Consider the following 14,006-nt stretch of genomic DNA (forward strand, 5'->3'; position numbering starts at 1 on the left):
ACAGGTCTTTGACTTTCTGGGTACTTATTTTACAATAACAAAATTTTACGTTGACGGTAATTTTCTCTTAAAGTAGCTGATAGAAATGAAATTAGAGGGAAATATTGTAGCAGATGACACTTACGAACTGTGATTGTGTGTGTCATTAAAATACCAACTTGCCTAGTATAACAGGTGTTTGAAGAACACTTGCTTCCCGTACAGATGTGGCACCCTTAAATCATGTGAGAGTGATCGAAACCAGACACACTTAAATAGTTTTGAGTGGACCAGTACTCCTGTTGGAATCAGCTCTATTAACTAGAATGAAGTTTCCACTCTGCATCGGAATGTACTGGCGGAAGTAAAGCTGTGAGGACAGGGTGTGAGTTGTGCTTGGGTTGTTCAGTCAGTGCAGCACATGCCCGTGAAAGGAAAAGATCCCGAGTTAGAGTCTCGGTCCGGCACACAGTTATAATCTACCAGGAAGTTTCAGCTGTACTGCCATTAAAAAAAAATCCGAGTGTTGACCTTACATTACGAAATAATCGAAGAAGTTTTGTTCGAGCCAAGTGTTGCTCCAGTATTGTCTTATCTCTTTTATTCTTCAAAAATTTTAAATGTGTCCCATGTATAGTAACTTACTGATGATGTATTGAGCATGCATTTTTCGAACACTTTAGTTAGGGTTTCTATGACCCTATATTTTTTGTTTGAAAAAATGCAAGATACTTGTAAAGTAAACAACCTTTCCCCACCCTGTATAAGTTTACAACATATTTTTATAGAAGAAAGAAAAGGGCATGAACCTTCTTAGTTTGGTTGAGGTAATCTCTCATTTTCTAAGAACTATATTACACTAGACCTATAAAATGTTTTTTTTAAGTTATAATATTGACAGCCATATTTCTGTGCTACTATCATATAAGGGTAAGTTATAAATTTGTAGATATTCTACAGTTCCACTCAGCATAGAAATATCACACTATAGTACCATAACTCAGCATTATAAGATCTAACATAAAATGGTGTAACCTGTCTTTCTCTCCATCAATCAACTCTACTATTGAGTTCTGGCACCTTTGCTGGTGTGCTACGGTACTTTGATGTCAGATTTCACTGTGTTTACCTAGAAATAAAAAATTAATTACAAAACTTTATTTTTTCTAAGCAGTAATTGGAAACTTTTACTCCATGTGTGATGCACGCTAAAATGGATCCATACTCTATCCTTCCCATGATTTGTCTTTAGCAATTCAGCTTTGTTTGCTTTGTCAAAGAGTAGAACAGTTGTATATTACAGTCTGTCTATCATAATGGCCTAGTACTACCAGAAAACCAGCAGTTAGAGTATTTAACTATTATTAAATCAACTCAAAATGATAAAGGTTTGTCCTAAACTTAGTAAGTGTAATTCGCCAGTAAAATGCCTCATTGAAAGAACACTTTGAAATACGTTTCTATAATTTTTGTGTTCTCTTTCTGACCAAAAGAGTTACATTATTATATTGTTTGTTTCAGCTGTTAATTCCTATGGCTACAAGAAGCAGTAGATGAGTCATTGCTGATGGTTCATTGAAGTTCCACGCTGTGATAATGATGCAGAAACGCATATGGTGGGAAAAGTCAGTGCTTCCAAAGTCGTCTGTAGAGCAGACGTCGCACAGTATTAATTAAAGTTTTTTCAGGCCAGCAGTTAATTAAAAGTGATTGGAGGGGGATCAGTTGTTGCCATCTTTCTAAAATGTGCACTCTGTGTGGGTGCGACTTTCCTATAGATAAAGACACAAGTTTTCACACGAGTGAAAAGAGGGCATTATTATGTGTCAGAGACCCTAATAAATGTGTAAATAACGTAATATGTTAGCAGTTACTTTTATTTTATGTATCAGGTACAATAGCCTCCATTGTTGAATTTTTGTTGGGGTTAGTTAATTGTTATAAAGTACTAATGTTTGTAAATATCTATTTTATAGCATTGTGGCACATGGAAGCATGAATATAATATCATATTATGTATGTTTTTATACTGTAAGTAGAAAAATTCAGATGGCCTCTATTCACTGTTCATATTGGCCGTTATTTTTTACGGCGCTACCCTTGCCATTTTGTTTATACTATATGCTCTCAGATGGTAAATGTAATTTACTGTAATAATTGTTAAATTTTATAACAAATTTACATTGTCAAATGTTTTTATACTCTTCATCCTGAAAATATACTTGCCCTCTAATTTTGTCAAAACAAAATCTTTCTTATGTAACAAAACCCTTTATACTCCTGAAATGAAGTTTTGCATACTGGCAATAAAGAAATACCATTTACCTAAATGTAGAGTACATAAAGCTATAGGCAATGAATACTAGATTAGAAATGTGAACTTGCAAGTGCAAAATCCTATGAGAGAAAAACTGTAAATCAAAGAAACAGTGAATGCAAGAATTCGCTAATTCCTGTTCTACTTTCTGAGGAATACAGCATCAAGGAAAAATATCACAAAATATTTTCATTCACTACTAAATTTGTCCACCTTTCTAGTCTGATCATCATTATTTGCATGAAGTGGACGCACACATGGCACTTACAAACAAATGAAAAATGAATCAGTATACCAATTGTAAGAACAATAACTAAAGTCAGTTTTCTTCTTGTGAGATTCCTGAAATTACAAGTTAATGCTTATGACAGTCAATATATGAATATATCAGCTTCATAATATGGAACTCCAAAGTTGTCATCACAGTTGAAGACATTGAGACCTGTTTCCTTGCATAATTAACACACCTCCTTCATCTCCACATTTTTAATATGTTCCTCACTATAAATCACACGACCATCAAATGTCTTACATCTCTTATGAACAGTGCTAAAATATCCTCAGTGTCCATGGAAATATTGACAGAAGAGATGGCTTAAGAGGAAATACTTCATTTCATTAATTTTATTCATTCATAATTGGCAAGGGCACTGATAACCATGCCATTGATCAAAATAAAACAAACACCATCATTACCTTAAAGGTTCTTATGACATCTTGTACCTATTATTAAACTTAGGGGTCCTCCAAAATGTGATGTATTCTATTGCACTCGATGTTTGTCTCTTGTTTATGTAAGAAATATGAGCTACATATAAAACATTCGTGTAGCTAGCAACAGAAATAAAGTGACTGTATACTACCCCTTATAACATGATGTGACTGAGGAAGTTCAGGGAACCAGAATTGCAATAGACAGTTGAACGTTCCTGTTGCCTTGAACATTATTGTTTAATAATGACCATAGGGACATATTTTTTTTTAAGTCATCAGTCTTCTGAGTGGTCTGAAGCAGACAGCCATGAATTCTTCTCCTGTGCCAGCCTTCTCATCTTAGAGCACCAGTTGCAACCTACATCCCCAATTGTTTACTGGATATATTCCAGTCTGTCTTCCTCTACAGTTTTTACCATCTACAGCTCAGTGTAGTACTATTGCTATTTCCTAATGTCTTAACAGATGTTCTGTAATCTTGTCCTTTCTTCTTGCCAATCTTTTCCATACATTTCCTTTCCTCGACAATTCTGTGGAGAACCACCTCATTCCTTACCTTATCAGTCTGGATAATTTTCAACATTCTTCTGTAGCACCATGTATTGAATGTTTTGATTCTCTTCTGTTTCAGAATTCCCCACAGCCCATGTTACACTACCGTACAATGCTATGTTCCAAATGTACATTCTCAGAAACATGGATTGTTTTGGTGCCTAGGTAGCAGAACTCCTTAACTATATCAACTTTCTGATTCTCAGTTCAGATGTTAAGCTTCTCACTGTTCTCATTTCTGCTGCTTCTCATTACTTTCATCTTTCTTCTATTTACCCTAAATTCATATTCTGTACTCATTAGACAGGTTATTCCATTCAACACATCTTGTAATTCTGTCTCACTTCCGCTGCAGGTAGCAAAGTCATCAGCAAATCTGATCTTTCACCTTGAATTTTAATCTCACTCTTGAACCTTCCTTTCATTCTCATCTTTGGTTCTTTGATCTATAGATTGTGCAGTAGAGGCTAAAGACTACATCCCTGTCTTACACCCATTTTAATACAATCAGTTAGTTCTTGGTCATCCACTTTTATTGTTCCCTCCTGGTTCTTGAATGTATTGTGTATTACCTGACTTACACTATACCTTCCCCGTTTTTCTCAGAATTTCGAATACTTTGATCCATCTTACATTATCGAACACCTTTTTTTTTTTTTTTTTTTTTTTTTTTTTTTCAGGGTGACAGTTCCTATCAACCTCAATATTCTTCAGTCTTGCTTCCATTATCAACCCTCAACATTAGAATTGCCTCTCTGGTGCTCTTACCTTTACTAAAGCCAAACTGATCATTGTTTAACAGAACCTCAGTTTTCTTTTTCATTCTTCTGTATATTATTCTTCTCAGCAGCTTGGGTGCATGAGTTGTTAAGCTGCTTGTGTGATGACTCGTGTATTTGTCAGCTCTTGCTATCTTGAGAACTGTGTGGATGATTTTTTTTTTTTTTTGAAAGTGTGATGGTGTATCACCAGTTGTAGACACCAACGTGAATAGTCATTTTGTATGAATGCATAGTGTCTGTTCTTTCGGACATATCTACATGATAACCCAATGCAGCTGACATCAGTTATCCTTTACCTTTCTTTTTCTTTCTTTGACTTCCCATCCAGTTCACATATGTCATTTTGTTGCTACTTCCTCCAATGATTTTTGAATTTCTGGTGGTATGTTATTTATCCCTTCTGCTTTATTTCATCCTAAGTCATCAAAAACTCTTCGAAATTTTGATTCTAATACTGGATCCCCTATCTCTTCTATACTGATTTATTTCTTCTTCTGTCACATCATCAAATGAGTTCTCCTCCTCCTCATAGAGGCCTTCAATGTACTTTTTTCATCCATACATTCTCTCCTTTACATTTAAATTTGGAATTCTCATTGCACTCTTAATGTTACAGCACTTGATTTTAATTTCAACAAAGGTTATTTTGATTTTTCTATATGCTGAGTCAGTCATTTCGAGAATCATTTCTGTTTAAATTTTTTCACGTTCTTCATGCAGCCATTTCACTTCATCATCCCTGAACTTCATTTCATTCCTTAGTGACTTGTACATCTGTATTCCTAAATCTCCCAGAATATTTTGTACTTCCTTTGTTCGTTGATTAATTGATATATATCTTGTGTTATCTATGTTTTCTTTTCAAATTTCTGTGATTTCTCTTTTTAGATGTGTCCTCTCTCTTCAGCTGAAATGCCTACTGAACTACTCATTATCACAGTACATATAGCCTCAGAGAACCTCATTCTTCAATACTTCCATGCCCTTCTTCTTTGTGCATTTATTCTTCCTGACTAGTCTCTTAAGCTTTAGCCTACTCCTCATCATTATCAACTTGTGATCTGAGTCTATATTTGCCCATGGGTATGCCATAAATCTAATATCTGATTCTGGAATGTCTGCCTGATCATAATGTAATCCAACTGGAATCTTTCCACACTTCCCAGCCTTTTCCAGGTACATCTCCTCCTCTATAAGAGAGTATTCTTTATTAGTAACTGAAATGTTTTGCAGAACTCAATCGATCACCTCTCTCATTCCTACTACCAAGTCCATAGTCTCCCCTAAACCTTTCTTATGTCCCCCCCCCCATACAACCATATTCCGATCCCATATGACTATTAGAGTTTCATCTCCTTCTATGTACTGAATTACCCATTCAATGTCCTCATATACATTGTCTATTTCTTCATTTTCTGCTTGCGACATCATGTATACCAGAACTATTGGTGTCAGTGTTGGTTAGCTGAACTGTTGGCAATAGCTCACTATTTGCCCTTCCTTCCTATTCATAGCGAATCCTACTTCTGTTATACCATTTTCGGCTGCTACTGCTGCTGCTGCTATGACGTTCATACTTCTAAAATATTCGAAGTCAAGCAAGTACAGGGAACAAATAACAACAGGTCCTTTCTGAACATTTTTACATGTCATCCCCACACCCACCTCTAGGGGAGCATGGGATTCTTATTGCCATAATATTTTTATTCAAATAATGTCATTATACATGAAGTTTGGTAGAAATTGCTCTAGATGTTCCTGAGTGTAGATTTTATGCACCTTCATCCCTATCGAGAGGTTTGTCATCTTTCTTGCATCATCAGTCTTCTGACTGGTTTGATGCAATCCACCACGAATTCCTCTCCTGTGTCATCCTTTTCATCTCTGAGTAGCACTTGCAGTCTACACTCCTAATTATTTGTTGGTTTTATCCCAATCTCTGTCTCCCTTGTAGTTTTCACTCTCTACAGCTCCCTCTAGTACCATGGATCTCTGATGTCTCAACAGATGTCCTATCGTCCTGGCCCTTCTTCTTGACAGTGTTTTCCACATATTCCTTTCCTCCCCGATTCTGCAGAGAACCTCCTCATTCCTTAGCTGATCAGTCCACCTAATTTTCAGGCACAGTAATTTTTTCCAGACAGCAAGTGCTACATATGACAAGTTTCATAAAAATTACATTAGGCATTATGGAGATGTCAGTCTTTCCCTATACCCCCACCACAGTCCCAACACTAGATGTGAAACTTTATCAGCACTATTAGAGATTACCCTAGTGACTCTGAAACCTGTTATCGCCTGCTTTTCTCTCCCTCACACCATCTTCTTGCATCCTCGTTCTCTTCAGTCTCCACCTCACATGCTTCTCCTTTACCTCTCACCACCATCCTCTTACATTTATCTCCTCCTCTCCCTTCCCCCCTCCCTCTGTTTGTCCATCTCCTCCTCGCTATCACTGTCCACCTTCTGTCACAGTGACCCCATGGGTGCTAGGTGTTTCTTATCCTCAAAGTACTTCTTCCCAGACAATAACTGTTACGTGTACCATGTTTTGTTGAAACTAATCCAGTGGTTTAGGATGGACACACACACACACACACACACACACACACACACACACACACACACACACACACACCTCTCTCTCTCTCTCTCTCTTTTATATGTTTATGTGTATTATGTAGATTACAGAGCTTTTGGTTGACAAATAGTTAACACATAACATATGATTAATAGTTATTACTGTTATTTATACAGAAGTGTGCAGGTAATGGGAAAGCTATATTACAATTTACCACGCACTCTATGGTATTTTTGGATATTGGGACCCTATTCCTCCTCTGTGAATATCCAGCTTCCATGCACTTGGTCTAGTGTAAGAGTGAAGGGATCATACGAATTTCTGAGAAAAGCTCGATATATTTACACTTTACTGGGTGTGTAAATAATACCAACTAACAGGTAATTCTACTGTGTAATGTGAGAAACCAACAAAGTGACGAAAATCCGTTGGTAATGATCTTCCTTTCTTCATTTTCTACACTAATCGCAAATTTACTTTCATTCATAAACATTATTTGTCAGCCTCAAAACGGTCCTAACTTCCCTGTCCTCTGATTGATTAACTACCTTGACTCATTTTAGAAAGGTTCAGGTAGTTTTGTAAAATTTGTGGAGGTTGTAACGATTTGGCGTGCTCTACAGTAGCACCGCCTGTAATTAACAACTATGAGCAAAAATCAATGTTCTTCCCTCTCCACATATTTAAATTCTGATAGCAGGAGTGTATTATGTCGTCGTAAATACGTAATGACTCCGTATTCAATGTGTCCACCACAGAACCTTGATGACTAGCAAGGGGACCACACGACAATAAGATTTTTGTAACATTACGTCCGTAAACATAAAGAAAGTCAGAACTCAAATACCAATCTTGCAAAGTAGTTCGATGCAACTCTGAAAAATAGAAAAGACTTTGAAGCTTGCTGACCATTTTTAATATCCTAAACCGAGGTGGAGGTGTTTCCGACTGGCATTGTGGCTACATGGTGGAGTATTTGTTTGATGGATGGGGGTTTGGGTTCGAATCTTGGGGTAATCAGAAACTTAAACAAAGGTGCATGTTCTATGAGCATTTACGTGAAGCGTAAAATACAAGAAGATGGAACAAATTCATTTGTAATTTTTAAATTGTACATCCTTTTTTAACAATTTCTTATAAAAATCAGTAATTAATGAGTTATCTTAAAATTACCTCAAGAAAGTACACGCAATTCTGTAGCGGAAGGTAACAAGCGCACATAAATAAAGATGCACATCATCTCAGAATTTTATTTTGCCTAGTAACTCCAAGGAAAACTATCAACTTAGAAATCTGGCCATCGTAACTGAATACTATTTCTCTTAAACACGTACAGTTTAAACATGAAATTCGACAATAATTCCTTAATGGATGCAACGTTTTCCTGCATCTTCTACAGAGTAACTTCTATGTCGAGTATTCCGAAGGCGTTCCTTCCTCAAACAGTTAAGTTATTATACAGAGGGGCTCACGCTCTTTAGTCATATAAAACGTGCATAAAAACAATTATAATAAATGTCTTAATGCAGAATAAGCAATTAAAACCTATAACATTCTCAAATAAAGGAAAACCTTACAGAAAATCCACTTAATAAAAGACAGTGAAACATTTTCGATAATGTAATTCGAAAACAAAAATTAACAGTGTTAAAACAAATCTTATATCAGAGGGACCTTAATCGGTAAAAATTTAACCCCTGAGTCTGGCTTAAATAACAAAGATTTTACAAATACTTGGCCAAAATACTAGAGATAAAAAATAAGAAACCGTTCCCAATATAAAATATCTGAAAACACTGTCAATAATACCAGAGTGAGTAATCGAAATGTTTAACGGCACTCAGCAAAGTTAAATACTGAAGAGATCAGTGAAGAGAGTGCCAACACAATGTACCATCCGCAGTATACAACTTTAACATAAACGCTCTCAAACACCATCAAAGTATTAAAGTTAATCAGTGTCATACATTAATACCAGAAGCCGACAGTTTTAGCGTATTGAACTGTAAATCTTATCGTGTATTGGTCTGCATTCTCCCTTCTTTCATGCTACGAAACTCCACAAGCAATACGGCGGAATTCGGCGAAATTAGCAAATGACGCGTGCTGAAATTTGTTTTAGATCATACAGACAGCACATTCAGCAGTGCACAAACAGCACGTAATCTCGATGGAAAACTAGCTGGCCCACTAAGTAGTATAACACTTTCACACAAATGTAGGGTTTAGTCTCAAGACTTAAACTGAAACTCCTCTTTACTTTAAGGCGACACTGCGAACATATATATCTTAAATGGTGTCACCGAACTTCCGTCGAAGGTAACAGCATGCTCCAAATGTCAACAATCCTCGCTGTCTGGCAACACTCAATCTCTCGAGGTGGCAATACCATGAGCCGGTCCGCGTATGGCGGTTTATAGCCTCATAGCACCACTCAGCTGCCATCTAGCGAGACCCCGACGAAACCGTCGTCTAGAGACACGATCTCGGTATCTTTGATATCGGTGGCTAACCAGCTTAACAAATAATCTTTGTTTTCAATGAAAACAAGATTTTTGTGTGCAATATTAATTAGAATTAAGAATACCGTACAAACATTTTTCATAAAAATTAGAAATATTTTAACTAGCAAATATTCGATGAATTTTGTATTAAAATGACGTAGATACTCAAACTAAATGGAAAAATGGAAAAGAATCACAAAAACGAGACTCGATCCAGCTGTTACCAGTCTCATGTGCTTTGTTTTTAACGCTTTGCGGAAATGCTCGTAGAACATGCACTTCTGTTTAAAAATTTCATTCCAACTGGAATCGAACCCAAGCGCCGCACACAGCGAGCAAGCATTCTACCACAGAAAATAGGTATCTAATTTTAACGCATTAGACATGGTTGCAGAACCTCAAAGTACATTTTCTCGAGAGTTTCTGAGAGATGTATAGAACTGCTTTGTGATAGGTATATTTGAGTTCAACCTCACGTACCATAAATATACAAAAAAAAATTACAAAAAATTCTATTGCCGTGTGGTGTCCCTGTAACTTAAACCTGAGGCGCCATGTCCCTTCTGTCAGATTCAGTTTAATGCGGAAAGCTTCCATTCTGAATGAAAGTATATACGAAAAAATCTGGCAGTTTTTACTGAAATGGTCGGTGCGGCATAGACACACTCACAATAACACAAAACAAGGAATAAAATGAAACACACATTAATATAAATACACAACTGTTACAGATACTGTTCTAATGACAACTGCTGTCAGTCAACTCTTAGGTATAAAAAGTAGATGTGGGAGCAAGAATCTCAAATATTCTTTACAGAATGCTTGTGCGCAGAGTAATAGAATACGGTACTTTTGATGACATGAATTAACAGTTCAGTGTAGCAAAAGTTCAAGTTGGTCGTAGTAACGAAATGTTAACTACTGTGTAGGATACAAGCATTTAGCAACGTGGACCCCTGTTGGAATTAAATGATTTGTAATACTGATTAAATCTTGAGTGCATTGCTTATCAATACAACTACTGCACGAAGACACAACGGAATGTAGCTGTCAGCTGAATGATATCTACTGTTCTGTTTAACAACAGTATGACCCCATACTATTCTACACTCGTAAGTTCTAGTGAATTAATATCATCTTTAATCTTTTTTACAAATTAATCAAAAAATTCTGTAATTGGTAGAATCTTTTTTACAAATTAATCAAAAAATTCTGTAATTGGTTAGAGCAGAGTTTTAATTAAAAGTGATGGTTTACCTTTCATAACCTTTAATGTTAACAGCTGTACGTTATATCGACTGAATACAAAGTTCTGGCAGTGACTGAAATCTGCTAGGCTGCAAAAGTAATTAGTGAATTCTGGAATAAAGTTAGTTACCACATGGGTGTGGAGGTGAGAGGTGGGGGGGGGAGGATATGAACAACTTTTTACTGTATAATTCAGTGTAATATGACGTTAGGTAAGTAGTTTGGTTTTCGTGTGGCGCAGCGGCATAAATGGCCTCGGATTAATGAGAGCTGATATGTGGATGTAGCCTCAGATACTTCCTACTTCTTGATGACTGCAGCGTAGTCTCTGAAATCGACACTCTGCTGTGTTTTATAACGTATCTTTTGATAAGACGCAGAGGTGAACTTTTATGTCTGACTAAATGGTCCTTAAGGGACATTATAATAACAACAAGTGACATTTCCGCTTGTGGATTGTCTCATGTCAACTTCTAATATTATTTCAGTTAAAATTGTGATGTTACTACTCCATTTACATTGAATTAACAGTAAAAGTATTTATTTTGATTTTAGTTAAGAAAAAGCAAGCCAACGGCCTTGCCGCAGTGGTAACACCGGTTGCCGTCAGATCACCCAAGTTAAGCGCTGTCGGGCTGGGCTAGTACTTGGATGGGTGACCATCCGGTCTACCGAGCACTGTTGGCAAGCGGGGTGCACTCAGCCCTTGTGAGGTAAACTGAGGAGCTACTTGGTTGAAAAGTAGCGGTTCCGGTCTCGTAAACTGACATACGGCCGTGAGAGCGGTGTGCTGACCACATGCCCCTCCACATCCGCATCCAGTGACGCCTATGTGCTGAGGATGACACGGCAACCGGTCGGTACCGTTGGGCCTTCATGGTCTGCTCGGGAGGAGTTTGGTTTTAGTTTAAGAAAAAGCAAACTCTTGGAAAAAATTAATATTTTTAACACACTGATATTATATTAGTCTTTGTTCTCGGATAATTGCAATCGTTCTATATCAGAAAGATGTGACACAAGGATTTTTCCTCTCTTCTTGTTCTGGCATGTGTATGATAGAAATGGAAGTATACTCGATGTATCTCTTACCCTATAATAATTGGACCATTGCACTTCAGACTTGTTTTCATTTTGTAAAGCGACAAACCTCAGTTTTCCTATTTTAATTGCCATGTACAATTAATTTCTGGTCACTTAAATTAAGTTGGAAGCTACTTGTTTGATGATGCAATGGTCGAGAGCCTTGAGTGCTCTGTCACTAGTTATTTTATTAATCTCGAAAAGTCGAGCCAGCACGAAGACAAAACAAGAGAAATTAGGGCCCCTGCAGAGGCATACAGAAGAAGTCGTTCCTCCCTTTCTCCATCTGTGAGAGGAACAGGAAACGGAATGACTAGTAATGGTACAAGATACCCTCCACCACGCACCATAATGGGCCTTGTGGAGTATTTATGGATATGTAGACGTGTCGCAGAAAAACGAAACATACGACATATCAGCGGAAGATTTAAAAGAATTATTACTGCTTCAGTGTGATGTGGTCAACACAAAAATTACGAGGCTTCATTTTCGGAATGACCCTCGTGATTTTCGATTATGTTCCGTGGTAAGCAGCGATGTACCGAACGCATGATAGCAGTGGGATTCTACATCTACACCTACGTGGATACTCTGCAAATCACATTTAAGTGCCTGGCAGAGTCTTAATCGAACCACCTTCACAATTCTCTATTATTCCAATCTCGTATAGCGCGCGGAAAGAATGAACGCCTATATCTTTCCGTACGAGCTCTGATTTCCCTTATTTTATCGTGGTAATCGTTCCGCCCTATGTAGGTCGGTGTCAACAAAATATTTTCGCAGTCGTAGGAGGAAGTTGGCGATTGGAATTTCGTGAGAAGATTCCGTCGCAACGAAAAACGCATTTCTTTTAACGATTTCCAGCCCAAATCCTGTATCATTTCTGTGACACTCTCTCCCATATTTCGCAATAATACAAAACGTGCTGCCTTTCTTTGAACTTTTTCGATGTACTCCGTCAGTCCTACCTGGTAAGGATCCCACTCCGCGCAGCAGTATTCTAAAAGAGGACGGACAAGCGTGGTGCAGGCAGTCTCCTCAATACGTCTATTACATTTTCTAAGTGTCCTGCCAATAAAACGCAGCATTTGGTTAGCATTCCCCACAACATTTTCTGTGTGTTCTTTCCAATTTAAGATGTTCGTAATTGTAATACCTAGGTATTTAGTTGAATTTACGGCTTTTAGATTAGACTGATTTATCGTTCAACCGAAGTTTAACGAGTTTCTTTTCGCACTCATGTTGATGACCTCACAATTTTCGTTATTTAGGGTCAATTGCCACTTTTCGCACCATTCATATACTATTTCTAAGTCGTTTTGCAGTTTGTTTTGATCTTCTGATGACTTTATTAGGCGATAAACGACAGCGTCATCTGCAAACAACCGAAGACGGCTGCTCAGATTGTCTCCCAAATCTTTTATATAGATAAGGAACAGCAAAGGGCCTGTAACACTACCTTGGGGAACGCCTGAAATCACTTCTGTTTTACTCGATGACTCCGTTAATTACTACGAACTGTAACCTCTCTGACAGGAAATTGGCGGTTATATAACGGGAAGTGTCAGTATTCTGGGGCACAGAAAAATTTTGATTCGCAGTGCATCGATGTTAAGGAAAATATTTTTTTTATTATTGTTACGTATTTGCTATCTAGCGTCGCCAGCACCTGGAGAGCGGAATGCTCAGAGTTGCGAGCACTGGGGAAGGGAACAACCTGCAGCTGACAGCAGGGACGAAGCCAGAAAGAACAGGACACGTCTGCTTTTCGAACTGACACTCCTATTTCATACTACTGCCTTACAGGGAGATCCCTGTGTACTTTTTGCTTGCCTCTGCAGACCTTTTATTTGCGAGAAGGCTGCAGACGACAGGAATGTAATGGAAGGCAAGAAATGTCAAATGGGGCGCTCAGCGTCTGCTGTCTGCTACCTCCATAACACAAAATCTGTCAGAGCATAATCGCTAGTGAAAACGTTTATCGAAACAATTTTTCTCGTCAAAGCCGCCTTATGAGTGTACTGATACTGAGGAAAGGGTCTACGAAGTAGTCAGAAGTATATTGTGGCCTGGTAATCACACGTTAATCAATCTACGGCCTCATTCCGGGTCCATCATCCGGTGGTACAGGTGCCTAGGGTCTCAAGGCTTGTTATTACTCCTCACAGGTGTAACGTCTGATATTTCTCTGAATAGGTGAAAAAAACTGCACAGGTGTGTGGCTAATTGTCCACATTTATTGAACCAGT

General features: G+C 37.7%; 1 protein-coding gene and 1 pseudogene across 1 annotated transcript in view; both read left to right on the forward strand.

The window, feature by feature from the left end:
• LOC126235781 (clavesin-1) overlaps positions 1 to 2,156 on the forward strand; it is a 101,359-nt gene extending 99,203 nt beyond the window's left edge. Inside the window, exon 8 of the mRNA XM_049944588.1 lies at positions 1,501 to 2,156. Coding sequence (XP_049800545.1) covers positions 1,501 to 1,532 — 32 coding nt within the window. The 3' untranslated portion in view covers positions 1,533 to 2,156. The remainder of the gene's footprint in view (positions 1 to 1,500) is intronic.
• A 9,090-nt stretch (positions 2,157 to 11,246) lies between these two features.
• LOC126238159 (5S ribosomal RNA) lies at positions 11,247 to 11,364 on the forward strand (annotated as a pseudogene).
• Positions 11,365 to 14,006: the final 2,642 nt, after the last annotated feature.

The sequence above is a fragment of the Schistocerca nitens genome, chromosome 2 (genome assembly GCF_023898315.1).
Source record: "Schistocerca nitens isolate TAMUIC-IGC-003100 chromosome 2, iqSchNite1.1, whole genome shotgun sequence".
Lineage (NCBI taxonomy): Eukaryota > Metazoa > Arthropoda > Insecta > Orthoptera > Acrididae > Schistocerca > Schistocerca nitens.